Genomic DNA, 26,877 nt, shown 5'->3' with positions numbered 1-26,877 from the left:
TTGCCCTGTGAAGAAAAGTGGCGGTGTGGCAGCACTTGTGTGAACTATGACACAGTCATTAAAAAATTAAGCAATGACTAACTGGCATTACATCAAAGAAGCCTCTCTCTCTCTATCTCCATAGTAGTAAAGCCTCTTCAAATAAACTTCCTTATTCTTTCATGGAATTCCAGAAGCAGTTAAGTGTTTCCTGAATTGCCTGAAGCCAGGAGCTCACTACTGGATGCCTGCTTCATTCATTACTTCATGTTTTCTACGCTCTGACCTTACTTCTCTCATGGAGGTGACTAAGATAAACAGATAAACAGTTGCTGCTTCAAATATTACTCTAATCTCTGCACTGCTGATGGTAAGAAATGATTTCAAAATTAAAGAAATTGCAAAGGTGGCTTTTCCCAAACTATTCATGTGGGGGTGGGTTTCCCAAGTCTGACTCAAGAAATATCTGGAGATGTTGGGGGTAGAGCCAGGAGACCTTGGAGTGGAGCCAGGAGCAAGGCTGTGACAAGCACAACTGAACTCTAAAGGGGGTTCTGGCAATCACATTTAAAGTGACTGCACATTGTTTAAATGCCTTCCTTCCATTTGAAACAATGAAGGATAGGGGCTCCTTCTTTGGGGCCTCAGAGAAATGGACCCCTTGGTCCAAATGTTTTGAAACCTGGTGTTTTGAGTAGTGGCACTGGATGGTATGCTGAACATTTGGTGCCTCTAACTCAAAAAACAGCCCTCCCAGAGCCCCAGATACCCATGGATCAATTCTCCATTTTACCCTATTTTTATTTTAATATGAGCCTTTGTTATCTTAATTTTCTGTGTGTATGTCCTTTTAAGTTAGAGACTGCAAGGCTGCCAGTTTGTTGGAACTGAATCTATCTGAAAGAGAAGTGGATGAGCAAAACTGAGACATTGGACTTAACTGACCACGTTTTGCAAGCCAGAACTCATTGGTGAATTGAACGCAAGACTGCCTGTTGCTTTTCCTGTTTACTGCTACATGCATATTTTATCTTCATTGGTTTTGTTGCATTGTTCTGTATGATGGAAGTGATGCATTGTATACTATATTTCAATTGCTGTTACCTGCCCTGAGCCCACTTGCAGGGAGGGTGGGATAATTATAAAGAAATTTCAAAAATTCTCTGTGTATGCAAATGTTACTATGGTTGATTTTATAAAATAATTTTAGAATTTCAAGCTTCATAGTGTCTTCTTTACAACATCTTTGTTTACCCTAAGTGCAAATATGTCACTGCATCTTTTAGTCCACTTCTTGAAGGTAGATTTCCAGGGGGGCGTTGAGTAATTTTTTTTTTTCTGAAAAGGGGCCGTCAGGCCAAATAAGTTTGGGAACCTCTGATGTAAATAATCCACTCTGGAACAACTACTCCACCCTGTTTTTCCCCTCTGCATCCATTTAGTTGATAAGGTGATAATGCTTAAGTTGGTCATTCCAGTTATTTGAGGCAGAGTACTCAAACTGTCATCAGACTCCCTAACCTGAAGTGAAGCTTTTGGCTTATGCTTACTTTGAGGCATTTTGATTACTTTAAAATCTACCCAGGAACTTAAAAACAAACGCATCATGTATATGTGTGTGTGTGTACACACACACACACATATATATATATTGGCCACTGTGTGACAAGAGTGTTGGACTGGATGGGCCATTGGCCTGATCCAACATGGTTTCTCTTATGTTCTTGTACGTTTTGTCTCCCAAACTTACAAGGCATTGTAGATAACATTAGACCCTAATCATCTTGGCAGAAGACTCCCAGGCTTCTGAGAGAGAAAAAGAGACAAATCTCTCTTACTTAATCTCTATTTGAATCTTTCCTCCAGATTTGCATGAACTCCACTAAAACAAACCCAACATGAGAGATCTCATTTATTGTGAGGTTTGAAGAATGTGCTGACTGACTGATGAAAGCTGGCAGTGTCAAAGTGAAATCAATAATAACTAAATAATTCCATTCCAGTGTCTGACCAAGTGTGCTTGGCACACGAAAGCTCACACCTGCATAAAACTTCGTTGGTCTTAAAGGTGTCACTGGAATCTCACTAAATCAGTTTACTGGGATTGCTCCTTACAACAACAATGCAAGATTAACTGAAACACCTGCTGGCATGCCCATCTTTTGTGATATGTCTTGGTGATGTATGAAATCAGTGATCTGGTTTCATGACACAGTGTTTCAAGACCTAATTCTTCTGTTCATATGACAGGCTGATGCTTTCTTCTCAAAGAGAGCTGCAATCTGTTGAAATTGATGGGAAAAAATTGGATCTGGCCACCATATAATAATATCAATAAATTTTTAATGTAATCATAATAAATTACTAAACAGATGCATATCAAACTATATTTTTAAAACAATAAAGGTATGCTTAAAAGGATAAAATATGTTTTTGAAAATAGGTAAGAGTAAATGGCACACCTTTCCTTAATAGATTATGTCCCTGTGCAAGTGGTGCCATCGAGACAGTATCCCACGTGCTATTAGAATGCTGTTACTATATCAATGTACAGGATAGCATTTTATCACCAGTTCTTGGTGGTATTTTAGATTTACCTGTGTCACACAAATTGCTTTTTTTTGCTAAACAATACTGCTGATGCTGTTACTGAAACTGTGACAAAGTTCCTCCAGAAAGCTCTACTTATACGTAGTATTAGGGTAAACTAAGATAATTTATAATGATTTAATTAATAACTTTTAAAGAATGGAACTGAAAGATGGAATATGTTTTTTATACATGTGTATGTTTTATTTCTGTATTTTCTTTTATCCTACCCTTTTCTATACTAACAGTTTTATAATGCCAATCAAGGAAATTGCTATGTATAGGTAAGAGAACAATGTTTTGAAGTTTAAGCAGGGTTCATGTCCCTGCCTCAGCCATATAGCCCTCGGGATGATCTTGGCCCACTATTAGGTCCAGCAGCAAAATGGACCTTTCCCCTCCCACTGCAGCCCACTGGTCTCCACAAAATACTACTCAGGGAAATCAGAGGAATGCCTGATGGGAGGTATACAGTGGGAAGAAGGAGACCAAAAAATATTGCCTATTATTGCCTGGATTCAATCCCTTATCCACCTCACAAGATTTCTGTGGACTAGTGCCGGCAGAGAGCCACCATCCTTAGCTCCTTGGAAGAAAAGTGAGGTAGCAATATACTAAATAAACACGAAAAGTCCATGTTTATTACCATATCTTACTTGGACAGCGTCTAATTTAAGAATACGCTGTGAAAGGGTACAAATTAGACAACTGTTTTTTATCAAGAAGAAGAAGAAGAAGATATTGGATTTATATCCCGCCCTCCACTCCGAAGAGTCTCAAAGCGGCTCCTTTGCTCGCCCAACAACATGTGATTTGGACCCTTGCCCCTCTTGGCTGATTAAATCTTGCCAGAGGGAGCTTAGATGTCCTTTATGGGACATCATAAATAGATCCCTCCAGAAGGGGCATTTTCCAACGTCTCTAAAAGAGGCCTTGGTCCGTCCCCTCTTGAAAAAATCTACAGCAGACCCGGCCAAATTGGCAAACTACCGACCGGTGTCCAATTTACCATTTTTAGGTAAAATCATCGAGAGGGCAGTGGCGTTGCAGCTACAGAGATTTCTAGATGACGCTTCTGTCCTAGACCCGTGCCAGTCTGGCTTCCTACCGGGCCACTGGACGGAGACAGTCCTGGTCGCCTTGGTGGATGACCTCCAGCGGCAACTGGACCGAGGCGGTGCAGCAATACTGATGTTACTAGATCTGTCGGCTGCATTTGATACAGTCGACCATCAGTTGCTGATCCACCGCCTTGCCGACATAGGGGTTGAGGGGCTGGCCTTACAATGGCTTTCCTCCTTCCTCATGGGTCGGGGACAGAGGGTGGTGATTGGGGGTGAGCGATCCCAGAGGCGCACACTTGATTGTGGGGTGCCCCAGGGAGCAGTTCTCTCCCCAATGTTATTCAACATCTATATGCGCCCAGATTGCCCGGAGATTTGGGCTGGGTTGCCATCAATATGCAGATGACACCCAGCTCTATCTACTAATGGACGGCCGGCCCGCCTCCGCCCCGGGGAACCTGGATCAGGCTTTGCGGGCTGTTGCAACGTGGCTTAGACTGAGTGGGCTGAAGTTAAATCCAGCGAAGACAGAGGTCCTCCATGTGGGTCGTGGCACTCTGGGGAAGGAAATATCCCTCCCGGCCTTTGACGGGGCGCCGTTGAAGATGGCGCAGCGGGTAAAGAGCCTGGGTGTTTTACTGCAGCCTTCATTATCAATGGAGGCCCAGATAACAGCCACTGCCAAGTCAGCATTCTTCCACCTGAGGCGGGCGAGGCAGTTGGCCCCTTTCCTAGAGCGTCGGGACCTAGCAATGGTGATCCATGCGACGGTCACCTCAAGACTGGACTACTGTAACGCTCTCTACATGGGGCTGCCTCTGTACCGGACCCGAGAGCTGCAGCTAGTGCAGAATGCGGCGGCCAGGCTGTTACTTGGTCTCCCAAGATGGGAGCATATACGGCCAGGGCTGCGTGGACTGCACTGGCTGCCGATCGTATGCCGGATCCAGTGCAAAGTGCTGGTCATAACCTTTAAAGCCCTATATGGCCAAGGACCGACCTACCTGAGGGACCGTCTCTCCCATATGAGCCCCAGAGAGCACTGAGGTCAGTGGGAAAAAACAACTGAATATCCCTGGGCCAAAAGAAGTTAAACTTCAAAGCACCCGCACTCGGGCCTTTTCCGCTGCGGCCCCACAACTCTGGAACCAGCTCCCAGAGGAGGTGCAGGCCCTGCGGAACTTAGACCAGTTCCGCAGGGCCTGCAAGACCGTCCTCTTTAAACAGGCGTTCACCAATGACTAAATTAATGTTTACCGCCAGATTAATAATGTTTACCGCCAGTATCAGATCTAGGAATATTTTAATCATTGATTGGTTTTAATGTGAATTTAATATGAATTTATTGTTTTATTATTGTGTTGTTCACCTTAAATGTTGTTAGCCGCCCTGAGCCTGCTTTGGCGGGGGAGGGCGAGATACAAATAAAATTTTACATTTACATTACATTTTACATTTACCTTCCTCCCCCACAACAGACACCCTGTGAGGTGGGTGGGGCTGGAGAGAGCTCTCACAGCAGCTGCCCTTTCAAGGACAACCCCTGCCAGAGCTATGGCTGACCCAAGGCCATGCTAGCAGGTGCAAGTGGAGGAGTGGGGAATCAAACCCGGTTCTCCCAGATAAGAGTCCGCACACTTAACCACTACACCAAACTGGCAAATCATCATAGCCCTGCAGATCAAGTCCAAACGCTCAAGATTCTGTCCACAGAAACAGTAAGATAGTACTTTTATGTAATTTATCCAAAGAACATGAGATAGATGAGGACAACGGATTATCCAAATTCAATGAAAGAAAGGTCTCTTAAAAAGTAGAAAAGAGCTCTTGTCAGACACTCCCTTTCTTCCAAATATGACCTTGGATTTGTGTAATAGGTTCTATGAAACAAACAAAAGCATATTAATGGTGCTGAGCCAAGCAACTGCAGATTTCAGCTTTGCCTCAACCAAGAAATGAGTGTGACACTAACTCTGCCTGAGCATCTTTAGCCACACAATACAAAACAAGACACCAAACAGCTGGGATAAACTAATTCAATTCAAACAAGAATCAATTTCAACCAGCCCCAAATATCAGACACACACAAGCATCCCAACAAAGGTCCACCTGATCGCATCACAAAGATACTATTTACAGCTGCTTCCACTTCCCTCCTCACTATACTGACAAAATTATCCCCAAACAAATGGATGGTGCACCCTGAGGGGAGAATCAATGTGGCTGGCTTGTGATTAAATCATACCATGCTGTTTGGGAGTTTCATTTTTATGACTTTGTCAGAACCCTCTACTCCCTAGGGATGAACTGTCCAAGAAGGAGGACAGAACCCATGATGTGTCTCATCCATCATCCAGTAGACAATGACTAGGAAAGAGTCTCCCCAAACAATTCTCAAATATCATTGAACACCCATGGTCCAAGAGAACACTGTTCAAATGGTTTTTATTTGCAATCTGGAGCACTGCTAATGCAAATTTCTAAATTCTGAGCTTCTTACAACAGATGGTGAAATTGGCAAATCATCATAGCCCTCCAGATGGCCACAGACATTCTGCCCATCATTCCCACTCTTGGTCACAAACAGTGCAGTCACAAAACAGTGCAGACAGAGTGGGGAAACTGGGAATGTGTCTAAAGTGGTGGTACTCAAAGTATGTAACAGGCCTTTCTAAGGTTGCTAGAAATATGCCAGCTATTCTCGGACGTCTTTCAATGAGCACCTTTTATTGCACTATATGTTAGAGAACCATTCACCAGCACAATATGGGAACCTATGCACAATACCCAATTATGGTTGCTAGAGCTTTTGAGAAAAAGATTGCTTCTCTAAGACTCACTTTCAAGAGCCTAAACAATCTTGTAGATCCTCACTGCCACAGTCCCTTGCCCTGAGGTCACAGTTTCTAGGTGGCAAGTCTCAACAGAAATGTAGTTCTAGGGGAATTAATCCAATGGAAATACAAGTATGTGAGCAAATCTTGGAACCTTAAAATTGTCTTCAGCAAAGTCGCAATATGTGTTTTTACAGTAAACCTGAAACTGTTGCACTATATAAGCAGCACTGCCTAACTGAAATGAAACTCCTTCCAGAGAAAAATAGGATTTCCACAGAAATGTAATTTATGTAAAGAATTAATACTTTGAAATGGGGGAATTGGAGGTATAGCTTTTCCAGAATTTATTTCACTTCTAAGAAGCTCCTCAGAAGACATTCTAAAGAACTAGCCCAATCTATAACAGCAAATAACAACAGTCTAATAGGCACATTCACTTCAGACTTCTAAGGCCCTAAGGATGAAGTTAAATGCCACATTGTAGCTGCCATGATACAATTTACTTTTAGTGGTCACTCAGCTACTATAAAACACCAGCTATCACAAACTGGCTTATTATAAAACTGAACTCTGCTTCTACATCTTAATTTCACTTTAGTAATATTCACTGGGCAGCAGATGGATATAGTGGGCTCAGTTTTCCAATCTGTTTTGAAAACGACTTACATGGTGGCCTGGTAGCAGAAAACCACCTCAAGTGTGACGGATAAATTTATATACTTCACAAAACAACTCATCTTCCTGCACTGAATTTCAGCTTCTTCAGGCTAGCTTTCTGTCAGTGCCTCATTATGAGATATTGCTCTTTCTTCTCTCTAAAAATAATAAGGCCAGTCATACTATACTTTGTGGTAAAACAAACTGTTCTCAGAATAAATCTGAAAGCCTGTTTATTGCAAATGCACCCCAGTTCTGATACGTATGTTTTCTGTCAGGCCTGCATCTCAGTTTGGTGTAGTGGTTAAGTGCACTGACTCTTATCTGGGAGAACTGGATCTGATTCCCCACTCCTCCATTTGCACCTGCTGAAATGGCCTTGGGTCAGCCATCATTCTCCTAGGAGTTGTCCTTGAAAGGGCAGCTGCTGTAAGAGCTCTCTCAGCCCCACCTACCTCACAGGGTGTCTGTTGTGGGGGGGGGGGGGGGTTAAAGGAGATTGTGGCTGCTCTGAGACTCTGGGATTCAGAGTATAGGGAGGGATATAAATCCAATATCATCATCATCATCTGACTCAAAGCACCAATGCTTTGTTTGCAAAGACATAACTCCAGGAAGCCTGAGCTTCAGCTGTCTATATAGGAATGCTGAAAAGAAACTTCTCTCTACTCCACTGAAACACTTTGCAGCACAGACAAAGCTGCAAGGAAAATGTGAAATGGATCTTCCACCAAGATCCCTGGGCACAGAGACCTTAATGGAAAATCCACTCCATGTTCTCCCCACAGCTTCAATGAAGAGTCCATTCCACCTTTTTCTTGCAGCTTTGTTTGTGCTGCAGCCTGCAAAGACAAGGCAGAAAAGGCAGGGAACTGAAAAAGAAGGGAACTTCTGAGCTTCAAATGATGAGGACCGGAGTGGGGGGGGGGGAGAAAAGAGCCCGGCGGGTCTGATTAAAGCCCTGCGTGGGCCAGTTCCAGACCACGGGCTGGATGTTTGATACCCCTGCTAAAAACATTCAGAGGGTCAGCAAACTTCACCACCAAAGGTTAGATCCTCTGTAAGAGCTTTGCCTTCTGTGAGCAGTGAAGTGGATTTGAGCCATGCCTGTAATCTGAGAGCAACTGAGCCAGCTGTAGTTTTAAAGTATGCATTATGATGAGCTGTATTTAACTGTTACTTCACAAGATGAAATGCTTTTTACTGGAGCCTGTCAGCAAAAATTTTCTTGTTCTCTGGTGAATGCCAGAGAAAAATCAGACATAAGTAGTACTGACAACTAGCCATGCATACTTCATATCTGGAAATCAGCATGGCTAGGTTATGGTTGAATAAAGCTTTCTTCTCATCAATATATCTAATTCTCAACATAGCCCCATCTACCAGTACTTAAAATCTGTGGATCAGGGCCATGCAGTCTCGAATACACATTTCTACAAGCCCTAAGGGGGGGGGGGGGACAGAGATACCCAGATTTGCAGAAAAATACAAAAACTAAAAAAAAAAAGGGGGGATGTATATAAAAAACTCCAGATAACTGCTGACTGCGCTAGTGCAGAAATCCATTCTCCCAATACAGATAAGTGCACCAGGAGGAGAAGCTGATGGCCTAGCAGCAGCACTGGAGGTGGGCAGGGGAAGGAGTAGCAGGAGTCATTGCTGCCCTTAGCTGCCAAAGGCGCAGAATTGGAAATAGTCTGGAGAGGAGGTAGGACTGCTAATTCCATCCCATACTATTGGTCTGAGATGTGCCTTTTGCTTTGAAATTACTTTTAGCCTAACTGCTGCAAGACTAGAAGGCGAACACCACTACTTTGCTAACAAACATCAATGTAATGTATTTTTGACTGTGGAAAAACTCACTTGACTGGTGTCCCAGCCCCCCATGGAACCCCTTATTTATCTATAACTTGGGGTATGTATTTGGGGGTTTCCTGCATTGTGCAGGGGGTTGGACTAGATGACCCTGGAGGTCCCTTCCAACTCTATGATTCTATGATGAGATCCATATCAAACATTCTTACCATCTAGGTAGACACCCAATTATGACTACCCAACTATGGTTCCACTGTCATTGATCTTGACTTTCAGAAAATGTTCCCTGACTTTCTGTGGATTTCCTACCATCACAATTGTGTCTCTGACTGCATCACAACTAGTAGTTTCTCCATATCACTTCTGCATCAGTACTTTTTTCATCCAAACAAGTATCTTCACACCAGTAGCTACTATAGAGCTATCAGTACATACAATATGCCACAGAAGTGAGTACACCCCCTCACATTTTGTAAATATTTAAGTATATCTTTTCATGTGACAACACTGAAGAAATGACACTTGGCTACAATGTAAAGTAGTGAGTCTACAGCTTGTATAACAGTGCAAATGTGCTGTCCCCTCAAAAGTTCCAAACACACAGCCATTAATGTCTAAACTGCTGGCAACAAACGTGAGTACACCCCTAAGTGATAATGTCCAAATGGGGCCCAAGTAGCCGTTTTTCCCTCCCTGGTGTCATGTGACTCATTAGGGGTACAAGGTATCAGGTGTGAAGGGGGAGCAGGTTATCGCTCTCACTCCCTCATACTGGTCACTGGAAGTTCCACATGACACCTCATGGCAATGAACTCTGAGGATCTGAAAAAATGAATTGTTGGTCTACATAAAGATGGCCTAGGCTATAAGAAGACTGCCAAGACCCTGAAACTGAGCTGCAGCATGGTGGCCAAGACCATACAGTGGTTTAACAGGACAGGTTCCACTCAGAACAGGCCTCGCCATGGTCGACTGAAGAAGTTGAGTGCCCGTGCTCAGTGTCATATCCAGAGGTTGGCTTTGGGAAATAGACGTATGAGTGCTGCCAGCATTGCTACAGAGGTTGAAGGGGTGGGGGGTCAGCCTGTCAGTCATACATATGCTGCATCAAAATGGACTGCAGGGCTGTTGTCCCAGAAGAAAGCCTCTTCTTAAGATGATGTACAAGAATGCCCGCAAAAGGTTTGCTGCAGACAAGCAGACTAAGGACATGGATTTCTGGAACCATGTCCTGTGGTCTGATGAAACCAAGATAAACTTATTTGGTTCAGATGGTGTCAAGCATGTGTGGCGGCAACCAGGTGAGGAGTACAAAGACAAGTGTGTCTTGCCTACTGTCAAGCATGGTGGTGGGAATTATTATTATTATTAGTAGTAGTAGTAGTTTATTTCTATTCCGCCCCTTCCTCCTTTTGGGGGGGCTCAGAGCGGAGTATAACAATTTGAATTAAAATCACAATAAAATCATAATAAAAACAACTTCAACATTCAGTAAAGTGCAGTAGGTTAGTTCAGCAAGGTGATAAAAAGCAAGATAGTATAGCTCCACAATACAGTGGTGCAGCAGGCCGTAAGGGTGTAGGGGGAGGCCAACCGATCTAATAAATAGATAGATGCCCGCTGCCTCATCCAAAGACCTGGTGAAACAGCTCCGTTTTACAGTGGAATGTCATGGTCTGGGGCTGCATGAGTGCTGCCGGCACTGGGGAGCTACAGTTCATTGAGGGAACCATGAATGCCAACATGTACCGTGACATACTGAAGCAGAGCATGATCCCTTCCCTTCGGAGACTGGGCCACAGGGCAGTATTCCAACATGAAAACGACCCCAAACATACCTCCAAAATGACCACTGCCTTGCCAAAGAAGCTGAGGGTAAAGGTGATGAACTGGCCAAGCATGTCTCCAGACCTAAACCCTACTGAGCATCTGTGGGGCATCCTGAAACGGAAGGAGGTGCGCAAGGTCTCTGACATGCACCAGCTACGTGACGTCATCATGGAGAAGTGGAAGAGGACTTCAGTGGCAACCTGTGAAGCTCTGGTGAACTCTATGCCCAAGAGGGTTAAGCCAGTGCTGGAAAATAATGGTGGTCACACAAAATATTGACACTTTGGGCCCCATTTGGACATTATCGCTTAGGGGTGTACTCAGTTTTGTTGCCAAAAGTTTAGACATTAATGGCTGTGTGTTGTGTAATTTTGAAGGGACAGCACATTTACACTGTTATACAAGCTGTAGACTCACTACTTTACATTTTGTAGCCAAGTGTCATTTCTTTTGTAGCCATTTTGTAGCCAAGTGTCATTTCTTCAGTGTTGTCACATGAAAAGATATACTTAAATATTTACAAAATGTGAGGGAGTGTACTCACTTCTGTGACATACTATATCACTACTCTTGAAGTACTGACTAATTTCTTCTTGTATAGAACTGACTTTTGCTACTAGTCTCTCCACAGCTTTGTCACAATACATCTCTGAGTTTGGGGAAGAACTGCTTCTGTGGGTTTATATTTTAAACATTCCTCCAATACTCCTAAGAATGTCAAGGATCAGGAACATATACACTCTTTTGTTCTAGCCTAGATAATACTTGGGAGCCTTAAAAGAAGCACCACAATATATTTAATACTTTGCCTGAAGATGATGCTGTTTCATAGTTTCAACAGTAGTTTGGTTTATCTTGCCTCCCAGAATTCTGCCGCCTTTCCTTGCTGATTGTGCTCCCCTTGGGGATGTCCACAAGAATCTTAGACACCGTTGGACTCTGCATCTCAGAACCTATCCTCATTAGGATGTAGTAACTCTTCCTAAGAACAGACTCCCCAGGCAATTCAGATTTTTAATTCACTCTTAGAAAAGAAGTCAACAAGAGAACCAGCATGGTGTAATGATCAGAGTGTCAAACTAGGATATATGAGATCCAAGTTTGAATCTTCACTCCATTATGGAAGCTTGCTGAGTGACCTTGGACCAGTCACACATCCTTAGCTTCACAGGACTGTTGTAAGGATAATGATGTAAGCCTCTTTGGTTTCTCTTTGGGGAGAAAGGTGAGGTATGAATAAAATTAATAGTCACTCACTAGAGGAAGTACTATATAAGAGGCTACAAATGGCAATTAAGCTTGAGCCCAAACATCTTCTAACTGTGGTTTTTGAAGGGGTGATAGACAAGAACACACTAACAAGGGGTCCATCCCTCACAGGTGTGCTCAATTTCCCATCTTTCTTCTCCAATCCAACTCTTAGATATTTCCATTGGATTCTTAATTCTGCAAGAAAAGAAAAATTGCATCCCTGCCTTTGAGCAATGAACAATACACTACATGATTGAGCTGAAAATGCAAGCATATTTCTAGAGCACTAATTGCTTTAGAAATATACTTGCATCGCCAGCACTACCATTTAGTAAATATAGTTTATTCACTGCCAACAGGCACGGGTAGGCAAAATTCATACCTTCTACTTCGTTTTGATGCCTGACACTTTATGACCCAAAAGTCTTTAGGGGGACGGGAATCAAAATATTTGGGGACAAATCAAATAAAAACACATGCAATGCAACCCCCCCTTTTGTCACTATAGTCTTTCACTACAATTAAATTTCAGTCTGTTACATGGATATGAGGGCGGCTTCACACATTACCTCCATTTTTCATCTCTATAGCAAAGGCACATCACAACAGAGGAGACAAATATAGGAGTAGAAGGGAAAGGCCAAGAGAGACAAAACAAGTTAAGTTCTGTGAAGCCTAGAGGTCCAGTCTGAAGTGTTACTGTATATCACCAAGTAAATTTGGCATATTCCAATTAAGAAAATGCTTTTATGATGTATCATGATTCCCTCACACAATCTGAACACTGAACATTGCTGTTTCCGTGAACTAAACTTTTGGCTCACTTTAGTACTGGTCATGCTACAATTTTGCTCATTAAATAAAATACTTATGTAAAAAAAACAACAGTGTTCATTAAGGGGGGGGGGGAGAGAATCTAGGATAAAAATATTTTAGAGCCTGCCAGTTGGGACTGACATGGGCAATCTGGAGACAGGGTGGACTATATAAATGAGTGAGTAAAATTAAATTTAATCCTATTGCTAACCATTTCTTTCAGAAGGCAAAACAACACAACAGAGCACAGTTGATGCCTTTTGTGAACAACCTGACTGAGACACAGATGATTGAGCTGGATCAGGTGTTTTCACGACACCCATTACAATTCATAATCCTAAGAAACCTGCATGAATCTGTTTCACAACACTGCTGTCTTCCACCTCAGCCCTTGCCAGCTCCTGTACTCCTGAGATAATATCTGTCAAATTACAGGGACACACATAAATCAGCCTAATTGAGGAGTTTCAATCACAGGCAGCTGAAGGTGGAGAATTATTAAGGGGAAAATTATCCACATAATAGACTGAGGCAGTTGAGAACAGAAAACAAGAGCTTCCCACTGCAAGATTTCTGGGAGTTTCTCCGAGGTCAATAGCTCAATTCGGATGTGACAAAAACTCATCTTCAAATCATGGCTTGAAGACTGGAAACGTGTCTGGGGCTTGCCTGGACCTCCTTCCTACCTGCTGTTTGCTATAATGATAGCTTGCCAGTTTCATAGTTTGCTATGATATCCCAGTCAAAGCTAAATATAATTAATGCAGTGTTCATCCAGCACTGGGAAAAGCCTTCAACTCCTAGTAGAAGGGATTCTCAGAGATGCTAAAATATTTGTTTTGTATCGTAAGATTGACTCTGCTTTTCAGATCTACATGCCCAAGGAATATATGGAAACAAATTATCTACAACTGGGAAAAGTTATAATGAAATAGGAATTTTATATAAAAGGTAGGTATTAGTAGAGATGCTTCCTAGCACGACCTGGCCCTTCAATACTCCTGATACGTGAATTGCCACTAAAAATATACATTCCAAGTCTGAACTACAAGAAGCAGGGCTTTTTTTCTAGCAGGAGCTCCTCTGCATATTAGGCCATGCTCCCCTGATGTAGCCAATCCTTCAAGAGCTTAGAGGGCTCTTAGCACGGAGCCTACTGTAAGCTCCAGGAGGAGTGGCCACATCAGGGGGCGTGGCCTAATATGCAAGGAGCTCCTGCTAGAAAAAGAGCCCTAAAGTATAAACACAGAAGTGGGGATCAAGTGTCTTCTGTTTACACATATGAAATGTCATTTTGGAGCCAATATCTGTCTTCTGGATACTTGTCAAGGGGGGTATGTTGAATATCTCTGTTCAGGCTATAAGATCATAGGTGACCTGCAGTGATACAGAGTTTTGGGAAATGTGAAAAACATTTTGAGGGGGGTTCTTTGATAAGAAACTTAAGTATTATCCCACAACTAAAAGTTTCAGGTAATAGGTGCAAAAGGATATGCTATACCAACAATGCCTTTTGTGATGAAAGAAATTATGAACAGTTACTGGTTATTAAATGTATAGGTTTTTAAATGCTGGACTAGAATTCCACAGCTAGTGCCAAACTTTACAAATAGCATCATTGTAGGCAGAACTACATATTCGGCAGAGAACCATTTTCCCTGTGTCTGCTGAACATGTAGTTCTGCATTGAGAGAGCAATGGCTGGCACAAGTACAGAAATTAAAAGTTGGACAATGACTGTTACTAAGGAACACACAGACTTTCTAGTTAGTGTCCTTTAGCTATGAAATTTAAAGATGTAAAGTTTCTGAAAGTTTGAGGCCATGAGGAGGGGGGATCCTTCCAGGGATTTTCCAGGAACAAATAAATATTTGGCAGAAACTGAAATAAATGTCACACTTACTTTCTTATTAAACCTAAACTAATTTTAGTGCTGTATCTGCACAAAATGCACTTTTATAACTTAGCATACAAAATTGTACTGAAAATTATTTCTGAAAATTAAAGCATATAAAGCTTCAGTTTTCTACAAGTAAAACTGTTGACATATAAAGTACAGAGTAGACAATAGTACAGAGACAGCATCACAAGCTACTGTACCTTCAGTCACTTTAGCACACTTATCTTCATTTTTGGCATCGGAGAAGTAGCAGGAGAAGTTAAAGACAGATGACACAAATTTTGCAACAAGCGAATGGAAGATTATTATTTGGACAGAAACAGTTTTGTACATTCACAATGGGACCAGCCACGTACATCAGTGTGGTGTAGTGGTTAGAGGCCTCTGCCAGGGAAGCTCACCGAGTCACTCACCACCTAACCTCCTTCACAAGGCTCTTGCTGTGTGGATAAAAAGGTGATGGGAGAATGATCCTGTAATCTGCTCTGGGTCACTGCTGGGGAAGAAAGTGGGTATAAACATCTAAACAGAAGTGGATACCCAGTTAAACTTGATAACACAAAAAAAGTGAACTCTTGAAAAGTGTTTTATTGTTAAATTGGCTAGCAAATTAATTATGGGCACATATGAACAATAAGTGTATCCTTGGACATTAGCTACAAATACCCTGAGTATGTTGTCTATTTTCTTGCATAAAAATCTCCGTATGAGTCTTCATACTATACATTAAAAGGGAGTAAAAAAGCCTCAAAAACATTTCACTTACTCCAAAGGAGAAAAAAATCATAGGTTCTTTTCCACTGCTCTCCCAAATGTCTGATTTTGCTAATGAAAAAATTTGAAAGAAAAAGGCCCTCCAAAATACCCCCCCCCATTTCTTATTCCCCACCCCAGCCTAATCAGAAATAAAAGGCATGATGACTTATGCTTTGTTTAGGTAATCTGAGGAACTGCAGAACCATGCATTAGACTCTCAAGATTTATATGAACATGCCAAAAGCTTTTACAGGGCAAACATTTCAAGTCAAATCTATTGTCCTAAACAAATCTCTTATGTTTAAACTCACTCATAGGGGTTTGAGGTTCTTGCTGCAGTTCTGCTTTGTAATGCTGTTACAAAAGCATAAGGGTCTTTTTCCCGTTTTAAAAAAAATGTAGAACAAGTCTTGTGACAGATCTGACACATGATAAAAATGTTTTTAACACCACAAAAGTATTCATGATGTGGTTATTAAAGACTTCTCTCAATAGAGGTAAGTTCCCCTACATGTTTTAGGGCACTATGGCACTACTAACGCATTTCTGGAACATAGAATGGCTAAGGAGGCAGTATGATATTGTTGAGGACCCCTGCACTTCTACAGACTCAATCTAAGACTGGAATATAAGAATGCTCTTAGAGAGGTTCAGGTCTTTCACTTCACCTTCTATCTGAACCTTCTAACTGGAGATGCCAGGGACTATACCTAGAACCTTCTGCATCCAAAGCAGATGCTCTGGTGCTGAAGCCCACCTTCACTCCTGTAGCAAGCATGGAGAAACAGGTAAGTAACCATCTGTGAAGAACTCTACTCCACTTACACTGCACAGTAACGGGTTCATGGGTTCAATCTGTAGTTCAAATAATCATGAACACTGACAACTCGAAGAACCACCAGATTTTTCACTTGCTTCCTCCCCCATCCCAAAAAATATAATTTGGCAAACAGCTAGGAACTATTATGGTGTTTCCACCAGAGGGCTTGCCCCCCCCCCCGCATCAGGAAAGCAGTCATAAGACAAATTGGGATCTGTGCTAACATCTGAGAGTAGGCTAGGTATCCCCACTCCTGGTTTGCCATTACAAGGGTTAAACCAGATTTAGGAATAATCATTACAGTGTTTGGCAAAGTCCTTAAAAGGTGATGAACACTAAACATTCATAATGGCCATTAGAAAAGAGCTCTGTTTAATTTTTTGTTTTTATTTTCTGCCCTGCCTCTGTTAATATCTTGTACTTTGTGCTGACTGCAGATAAAAACAAAATAATGTAACTTAGCATATTTCTGGAAATAGCAGTAGGCAACCCTAAATATTTATGGCATCTCTTCCTTACTTTCAAGGCCTGGGTGAGCTCTTGTTCCCAATCTCCCACCTTCATAAGTTATGCATATGCATGATCACTTAAGACAGTATAGTTCCCAGGAACTGTTACATTTTCATACTAATAAAGAGTCATAAAATGGTTGATTTCTCCCAACTTTTACAGCTGTGTTTATATGTGTACAAGTGGGGGCCCATGAGACTTGTGAGGGAAATCCCAGTGAGCCACAGAGAACTGTGATGATTCACTTGAAGCAGCTCCAAGCGAATCAGCAGAGTCTTCCTCCCCAGCCACTTTAGTGCTGACTCATAGGCCACCCAGGGGCTTCATCACTGACAGCAGTATACCCCTGGGCTGCACCACTGCTGCTGGACCCAGCAAAGCTCCCTGGTGCAGTTACTACCACCACTGGGCCCAGCAGCAGCTGTGCAGCACAGAAGCCACACAAGGCATGCCACCAGCAACAGCGCAAGTTGAGTTGCCTGGCCGCTGGCTGGTCCAGAGAGGCTCTCAGGCTGTGCCACTGCTGCTGGACCCAGCATGGCTCCTGGGCCTGAAGGCAACCACTGGAGGTAGGAGTTTCTCTGCAATTGCACAGAGAATGCCCCGAGTGTGCAGAAAAAACTCTTTAGCCTGCATGTGGACCTCATCCGTGGTTTTAAGTACCAGCAAATGGCAGCCACAAGACAGCTGACAATACATAGATTAGTGTTGAATTCCAATTATAATTTCCACTAACAGATGACATTTCAATAAATGGAATGGAATTTTCCTCCCTCCCTCTTCTCACTGATCTGCCCAAAATGCTGCTCCCCCTTTTGGTTTGCAGCAAGAGAGGAGGAACAGGAAAATTTGCCCCCATTGGTTAATCTATATAAACAACCACATGCAACCTAAGAATAATATTTTATTACAGATAAAATCAAGGGAATGTGGCCATGTACATAAACATTTTAAAGAAACCAAGGAATAGCTGACAGGTTTGCAGGCAAGGAAGAGCAAATACAAAAAAGGTGTACTGGAGAGAAATGTTGCAGAAAATAGGAAAAAGGAAGAGAACAGAGTACAGGAGGAGAAGAAATATAATGAAAGAGCCCTGAAAACAAAGCAGAGATGGTAGGAAACCACTGCAATGTTTCCCTGGCTTGTGCATGTCTGCATCTTTGTATCTGGCTGGATCTCTGAACAGCAATGGTATCTTTCTCCCCCACCTTTTGTATGTCAACCCCAGCCCTCAACAGCATTTTTCTCTTACACTGCAAGCTCTCAGAAAGCTCATCCCTGTACCCTGCCAAAATACACATGGCATCATTGTATCTTTTTTAAGGGACTACTCTAACAATCTCAGTTCATGGGCTGCTATGTGTAAGCTCCTATTCTCACTGCCATCAGCTTTCTGCATGATTGTATTAGCGGAGGAAATGTAGCGTTCTTTTGTGCAGTACACTGGAGATGGCTCCTAATATGGAAGAGGAACAGGAGGCTTGCAGCAGCTGGTGACTAGGGTCACAGCTCACATTATTCATCCCTGACCCTGTTTATTAAATAGCATGTCTGGACAAAGATGAAACCCATATATGCAAATACAGGCAGTTCTGCCCTTCCATACAGGTGATGCAGATTTCATTTCCCAAACTTCTCTTTTCCATTGTCACAATGTAGTTCTCATACATTTACATGGAAAAGATGTCAACCAGTGTTGTACTTGCTGGTTTAATATGGACAACACTGTTCCCTATACAGAATTTAAGGCACCAATCAAGCTTTGACCTGTCCTAGGTTTACCTGGATTTCACTAAGAGTGTGATCCTATGCACACCTATGGGAATGAACAACAGTAAAGGCATTGAGACCTATTTCTGAGTAGACATACACAGGATTGTGCTGGAGTGTACTAAGTGTACTTGAGTTGCCTTCTTGCTCCTTTCAAGCAACACATATCACTTAATTTTTTGGCTTAAACAAGGTCAACCATATTTCAGATTTTCAATCCATGTTGTCAGCTACGCACTGCACACCCAGCACTATCCCACACTGTGCCTCTCTCTCCATATAAATCTGAACGGCAACTATGATCAAGTTCCTCCTAGAGACTTCTGCACTCATGAAGGGCTTTTCATGAGGAAAAAAAACCTGCTATGAACCAGCTATACTATAAGAGAACTGAAAGCATTAAAAGATTAAAACCACCTCTGTGCACCCAACGTTCCAACTATAATGCTCTTTATTAGGAAGTTAAGACTTAACAAGTGGCTTAACGGGTGGATAAGGCTTTCGTTTGGATAATCTGCAGGCATGCTGCCCAGTTCAGAACTACAGAATGATGTAAACAAGAATGGAAAAGACAGAATATTCAATCAATAAATGGATGTACTGCAGACAAAGAGTCTCCCTATTTCCTGTGATATTTATCAGTTCTCATCATGGCCCTAAAATGCATCTCATTGCTATAATACTTCACTAAAAGGAACAAACTCTTCTTATAACACCGTAGTTCTCCCCATCAAAATGGTCTTCTTGTAATAACCGCACAACTGGCAGGTCTGGTCATCAAATCAGGGTGTACGCTTCTTATGCCAGAGTGGCTTAGGCATTCTTGACCCCAAAATGAGATAATATAATAAGCTCCCTGTGGTCCTCTAAAACTGATAAGTACTAACTTAATATGCCTCCCTTATAAGAGCCAACAAAGAACAGCTGCTTTACAGTAGGCAGGGTGAGATGAGGGTCTGGGCACTCCCCCATACCTGGGTGGTACATTTGAGATGCCTGGCCATCTTGATCCAAGGTATGGAGTAGCCTTTGGGGTCCACTGGCCACAAACAGATTAGCTATTAATGGGGAGGGGAAGAAAGATATGGATTGGATTTTCAGATATCTAATGCACATCCTCTTAATTAATCCAATTTTCAACAGTTCTACAACCAGCTCATGTAAGCCTGCTTATCTGCTCTCTGCAGTGATTGAGAAGAATTCTCTCCTTCAGTCACAGCTTTTACCAAGGATGTTGAGATAAAGCAAAAACACAGTTTGGGATACAATAAGCAGTCCTTCCAAACCAAAACAAGAGGTGCTCCTTCCAAACCTGTCATAAAAAAGCTTTTATAGATGTCTCATCTGATCCAACACAAATGCAATTATCTCTCTAAGAAGCAACGCTGAACTTTTCTGTTTTATGCCTTGCAATGCATACCGTAAGAGATCCATTCTGTGTGGTGGCTGAATTCGTGTTCTGCTCTCCATGCGCCTGTGTACTGCCATAGATTGTCAGATTGTGCTCGCTGGTCTGGCCTGCATAGTCCTGAGTGTGGGGTACCCCATACTCTGTGGGGATCCCATTCTGTGGGGGAGGTGGGAATGGGATTGTGGTGAATGGCTGGACCATTGTGTCAGGAGTGGCTGTTGGCTCCTGGTTACCCTGGAGAGGGGGGGAAAAAGAGAAAGAAGGTTTAGTATATCACTGAAGAAACAAACATGAAATGGAACATAAAACTGGAACATTCTTTCAAGGGGGAAAAAATCTACTCCATCCAACCCTGATAAGTTATCTCAGCCATTGTTGAACAACCGCTAAAAGAAGCAAACAATCCTGTCTCCTGGAGACCATGCACACAAATTTCATTAGCATGTTTAATGTGTAAAATCAGTGATCAGATCAAGGTTTCAAGATCAAAGGCATCCACAATCCTGTTTCCTTAACTGAAAAAGCAATCTATTTAGCTGAGATACTAGGCTCTTCCACAAGGTATTATGGAGCTTTTTTTTCTCCCTCTTTTAAAAAGACAAGAAATCAGGCAGTGAAGTTAGTGAATCTCAGGACACAGATCTTTATTCTACTTAAAATGTTTTCAATTTACTGTGGTAAGAGTAATCCATTTTCATTTGATGACAGTGGTAAATGTGAAGAACATAGTCCTACATAGTCTAGCCCCAGGGCCAAACTAGATCATGACAAGTGTCCACAGTCTGACCCATGGACACCACCACAATTTTAAAGGGAGCAGGGCATGCTGAGGTGCTCTTTGCCCTCCCCCCACATTTTCAAGCACCAAAATGGCTGCATCCTACCTGTTTTGACATTTGAAAAGGCATACACAGGGGGATGGACAAAAGCTCCTCAGCTCCCTTTAAAATAGCAGCAGCATCCACATGTCAGACCTATGGACACCATTATGTCTGGTTTGGCCATGACAGGACTCAGAAACACCTTCTCTTTACTGTTCGTCAACACACACACATGGGCATTTCAAGGTCCTCAGAGAAAGCCCTCCACAGGGTGTCCTATCATCTGAGCCTCAATAGGCAGCCATCAAATATAAGGCCTTCTCAATTGACACTGTCCCTACAGAATCCCTGCAAAGAGAAGCCAACCTGGCTGAATGTCTCCTGAACTTTAGAAGGCCCTTCCAGTTTAGTTAAGTATTTTGTCAAATGAAGAGACAGCTGCATTCTAACTCTGGTTTATGATTAATCACTCTTGCTAGATAATAAAATTAAATATTAAAATTTTGATTAAGTTTTATATCTTGCATTATGGCATATTTTATCCTTTAAATGTTTTGCAAGCTCTTTCTCAAGCCCTTGGACTAAACAGTAGAATACATTTTACAAGTCAAGGCTCTGATGATGCCAAATAGAAACCAAACATATAAATCAAGGTGCCAATTTACTGGAATACATACATCACTCTTTCCATGCTTTTCCAAATAAAGGAGTTATGAAGAACAGAACTGAGAACATGACTCACAGTCTCTCCCTCCCTCCAGCCAATCATGAGCATCACTACTTTCAGACAAGGCATTAATTATACTCATTCCCCAATTTATGGCATCCCACAGAGATGGCTGCGCAGTTACAATGGGTGTTCAGCAGCACTTTCCCACAAATCCTGCTTCAGATGTATCAGATGCTTGACCTCTATTAAAGAGATATGACAACCAAAGAACCTCAACATGCAGAAAATGTTGGCTGGTAAATCAACACACATTACACTATGGCACGATAATCAGTGAGCATGCTCACCGACCTCCCAGGGAGTGCAGAATGGTGAGGACACTTAAAGAGAAAGAAAACAAAGAGGGGAATCTGGCTTCCTTGAGCCCTTAGTGGGGTGCAGTAGTATGGAGAGAGACCTTCTCCCAAGTCCAGAATACTATAAGCATGGCGAATACTTGGAAGCTTACAAAGAGTCCAAGTGTAGAGTGGGAGTGTATTAGCATCCAAGAAAAAAAGTGCTTCTTCTGGTCCTATTTAATCCTGTGTGCGCACGCACACACAAATACACAATTCCTAAAAATATGAATTTTAATTTTTAATATGCAAGAATGAAACTTAGGGTTGAAGGGGAAGGTACACATTTCCCAGCCCACCCCCAAACCATGCAGTCTAAGAATATTAATCCTCCCGCTTTTATATCATGGGTTTTAGGTTAGATGAGCAGCTTTCTGTTCCTTTTGCTCCAAAATTCAACAGTTAAAGCAACTCTAATTTCTACTGGTGTCAGAGGTAAGCTTAGATTTTCTTCTCCATTGTTGGGGTGTTTGGGGGCTGCATTCAGTCATGTGATTATCAGCCTGCATTCTGCAGCAGTACACTCCTAGAAGGGCTACATCATATGATTCCCCCCCCCCCCAAATATACACATCAGCTCTTAGACGTACAGCATTCCAGTTAAACCAAACATTCTGGATATCTCATCAGCAGCCTGGAAAGTTTCCACTGTATTAAACTCTTACTGCTTTATTCATTACTTTTTAAATGCATAACTTTTTCCAAAAGATCACTTCATACAGGGGAGGATTCCACATGATTTGTATTACATGAAAGACAATGAGAGCATTTTCTGTACTGCAAATGCAAAGAATGGGAAATGGACATTTACATTACTTGCTCTGTGTACCAGCAGTGTAAAATACATTTGTGCTTTCATGTTTCGCCAAATTTCTTGTCATCTGAAAAATAATGTATAAAGCCTCTCCAGTCAAGATGCTAAGCTTCACCTGGTATGCTTGCTCACAGACCTGAAAACAGCACAGCATGTTGGGAAGTCTGAAAGACTCCAAAAAGAGGAAGGAAATAGCACTTTAGTGTAAGGTACAGGATCGCTGATGTGTTTCTACAAAGGGAATCACTGCACTATGTAGTTTTGCAGCACAGAAACAGAAGGGAGCTTGATGCAAACAAACAAAAAAACTCCTTTCTATCCTATTATCAAAGGTCCTGCAGCTTTCAGTTTGGGCAAAAGGAAATGAAATTCTAGCTAAAGCCAGGTCACACAGATATTGAATGAACTCCAAATTTATCTGCTCAGTGTCTGATGGAAGTCACATGACCCCACATGACTGTAGCTGGAAGGAGATTCAGTGATAAAATGCTGTATTTCATTCAGTGATAAAATGCTATATTTCTCTGCAACTGTCTCAAACATTTACAACTTCTTTCCAAATGGGCTAATCCCATTGCTATAAAGCATTTAGCTCAGAATTTCCTCCCCTCTCTTTAATTGCTCTAAATCATCAGTCCCCCAATGTGGCACCCATAGACAATGTGGTCCCAAGTCAGTGTGTTTCTTTGTGTCCACTTCCTACCACAATTCCACACTCCTTCCTTTTTTTCAATCCCCTTTGTACCTTTTTCACTTCATTCACACTACAATCTACCTCATTCGCCTCTGTCATTCCTTTCCTTTCCCCTGCCCCCCTTTTCCCTTTCAAGTATCTGTCCCTAACACAAACTTTCTGCTTTTCTCCAACCTGTGTCGAGGTATGTTAGAGGCAACAGGACGATGGAGAGGTTTCAGTAATCAGAGGCAGAAACCTAAATTCTAGCCACTTCCCACAATCCCAGGCCTCATTTTAAAGGATAAGAGACACCTGAGCTCAAAGCTCAATTCCTTTTGTCCTCATGAGGGAGAGAATTTGCTTAACCATTACAACAGCTCCACCACCAGCAGAAAGGGTGAGGAGAGAGACCCTCATTATGATAAATGAAAAGTAAATGTATGAGGAGATGGAAGAGGTAAGGGGAATTTATACTCTCAGCCAATGAAACCCATCCCTACTTCCTAGCAAATACCACTTGCAGAACAGTGTTCTACACACACAAAACAAAATCTATTGCAGGCAGGCTTACACTGGCTTCAACTGGATTCTCCTCAGGGCCTCTGATCTGCTACCAATTTGTAGATGGTAACTAAGGCTATACACCACCATTTAATACAACTGAATAAACAGTACCAGGCTCAGGCAAAGTAATACAGATGATCTGGAATCATCAAACAATACTCTACATTTTTTCTTCAGTGCATTCATACTTACCATTTACATTTATAATCCAGCATCTTCTAAAGTAGGCTTCAGGAACCCTGGGGTCTCTGAAACCTTTGCCAAGACAGAGGGTAAGTGCCATCTGGCAAATGTACAAATAGAGCTCTCTCAGTTTTCTAGGAAAGGAGGCAGGGACTCTACACTTCAGGGGAAAAGGAAGGAATCAGATTCCTACTTTCAAAGAGTAAGAGTTGCTACTGCCTGTACTCACCTAGACTCCAAATCACTAGCAAGAAAATGCACTGATTGGTTGCTGGACACCAACCTTAAGAACTCCAATTAGTTGAGTGGCACTAAGGAGCTACAGTAATCATAGTAACTCCTAGTAAACATTGAACTGGTGCTCTCTGTTTACCAATGCAAAGGATTTCAGCATAGGCAGAAATATATACAAAACAGGCCACTTCAAACTCCTGTATAGTCACAATCTCTATTTAGAAGTTATTAACCAATAAGGAAGTTTCTCGCTGTCTCCAGTGCAAAGGGGTGACAGTGGTTGAAATTTGGGGCAGGGTCTTTTGAGTGGTGGCTTGAATAGATGAGCCATCTGAGATTTGCTCTACAGACAACAACATCATTTTTTCTTAAACTTGCTTTTAAGACATAGCTGACAACAGTTCCACCATGTGGTTTAGATTAAGATTTGAGAGGACGACGCTTCCTTGAAAGCCAATGTAGTTTATTGCACACAATCTGAAAGCATCAGTGTATACTGATCAGGAGGAAGGAGAGCCTGGCAGCCCAGCTGTTTTCTAATCGCTGACAGTCTTTGGGTCATTGAGAACCACTATCATAATCATTTTCCAGAACCTTATGGTAACAGATTGATCACCTGAATATTCAAATCATAATTCCCACTTGCATTGATTCTGTTGTACTCAATCTTAGAAATACATTCCCCTAAATGGTAATTCCTTTCTCTCTGCCTCCCTCATTTCTAATGTGTGTGTGCGTGGTTTTAATTTTTTTCCAGTTTACTTCAAAATCCATTCCCAATTTAGAATTCTTTCCTCTTTTTACCTGAAATCACAAAACTATAGATTTTCATAAAAATGCATTTACACAACAATCTATACAGCAGAATACCTTCAGTGCAATTATTTTCATTTAGAAGAACAGTAGTAAGGAAAATGTATTACCAAATAGTTTGTGATCTTATTTCAATGGATTTAGACAAAGATGCTCATAACAAGAAAAAGATCGTCTGGTGTTTAATTTGATACCCCCCACTGGGAACAGATAGCTCCTAATTTCATTATTTTACTTTTAAAAATTAACAAGCAACATATGAGACAGTGACATATTCAATTTTGAATTACGTAACACAGGAGAAAAAGAATATTCAATCGGTAAGACTAATCTTGGTTTGCTGAAACAAATATCAAAAGATGTTTCACTTCTTTATTATATAAACAAGAAGAACGACCCTTGGCACTTACCGTGAGGGGTCCTTCTCCTAAGAGGACAGGAGGACATCTTGGGTACTTTCCCACCGTCCAATCAGGGAGGCAGGAATTTTTTCAAAAAATCTTCCTCTTCCTGTGGCTGAGGGAACCACCCCTTTCTCAGTTCGGGTGACTCCGAGCAGCAGTAAGAAGTAAAAATTATAACTAAGAACAAAAAACACTCCCCTAACCGGGTAACTAACAGTTGGTCAGGAGAAAGGTGGGTGATAACCCAACAGACTGATCAAACAGGCCCTTGTAAGAAGGGGAACATAAGGAAACAAGTAACGGTTATCAGCGTGAAAGAGAAAAAATCTCAGAAGCAAGTTGGCAGACGAGATAAAGTAATCAGGTATTGCCCAAGGTAGGGCGAAAGAAGGGAGGGCAAGATGTCCTCCTGTCCTCTTAGGAGAAGGACCCCTCACGGTAAGTGCCAAGGGTCGTTCTCCCTAAGAGGCGGAGGACATCTTGGGAGCTCCCAGAGCAGTATGTTAGTTAGGGAGGGATCGCCCTACTCGGGCAGTACATGTTATAAGATTCTCCGGCCAAAGGCTGCGTCTGCCGATGCGTAGGCATTCAATTTGTAGTGGCGAGTAAATGTGGAAATAGATGACCACGTAGCCGCTTTACACACTTCTTCGACAGAGGCGTTCTTGCTAAAGGCAGCATTGGTGGCTGCACTTCTGGTTGAATGAGCAGTGATCCCCGTAGGCACCTTGAGGTGCACTGCCTTGTACGCTTCTGCAATGCACTGCTTAATGGCGTAACTAATGGCCGACTTGGACATCTTCTGGCCCAGTCTGGGAGCTGCTGTGTTAATGAACATAGAATCCGACTTACGAAAAGGCTCGGTTCTAATCAGGAATATCTTGATCGCCCTGCGTACGTCCAGGGTGTGCCATATGCGTTCCTGGGGGTGCTTAGGGTCCGGGCAAAAGGATGGCAAATTGATTTCTTGGTTCTTGTGGAACCTAGATGAGACTTTAGGTTGGAAGGTAGGATCCAGGTAGAGCACCACCTTGTCCTTATGGAAAACGCATAGCTCTCGTTTGACCGACAAGGCTCCGAGCTCAGAAACCCTTCTGGCCGAAGTGATAGCCACCAAAAAGATAGTCTTCATGCGCATCATCTTTAAGGGTACTGACATCAAGGGCTCAAATGGTGGATTGGTTAAGGCCGACAGCACTGGATTCAGACGCCATGTAGGGAAGCAATGAACTTGAGGTGGGGAGCTCATCGAAGCCCCTCTAAGAAAACGACGAGTATGAGGGTGTGATGCCAGGCTG

At 42.3% G+C, this 26,877-nt stretch overlaps 1 protein-coding gene across 17 annotated transcripts in view; it reads right to left on the bottom strand.

Moving 5' to 3' along the window:
• The window catches only part of RBFOX2 (RNA binding fox-1 homolog 2), a 268,012-nt gene that overhangs the window by 69,226 nt on the left and 171,909 nt on the right, over positions 1 to 26,877 (bottom strand). For all 17 annotated transcript variants that reach the window (XR_009555753.1, XM_060245527.1, XM_060245531.1 and 14 more), the window contains one exon: positions 20,015 to 20,239. Coding sequence is in view for 16 of the 17 variants with exons in the window: in XM_060245527.1 (XP_060101510.1) it covers positions 20,015 to 20,239 (225 nt within the window). In the remaining variant the exon portion in view is untranslated. The remainder of the gene's footprint in view (positions 1 to 20,014; positions 20,240 to 26,877) is intronic.

The sequence above is a fragment of the Heteronotia binoei genome, chromosome 8 (genome assembly GCF_032191835.1).
Source record: "Heteronotia binoei isolate CCM8104 ecotype False Entrance Well chromosome 8, APGP_CSIRO_Hbin_v1, whole genome shotgun sequence".
Taxonomy (NCBI): domain Eukaryota; kingdom Metazoa; phylum Chordata; class Lepidosauria; order Squamata; family Gekkonidae; genus Heteronotia; species Heteronotia binoei.
Note: the sequence above shows the minus strand (reverse complement) of the source record. Positions and strands in the feature narration are given on the sequence as shown.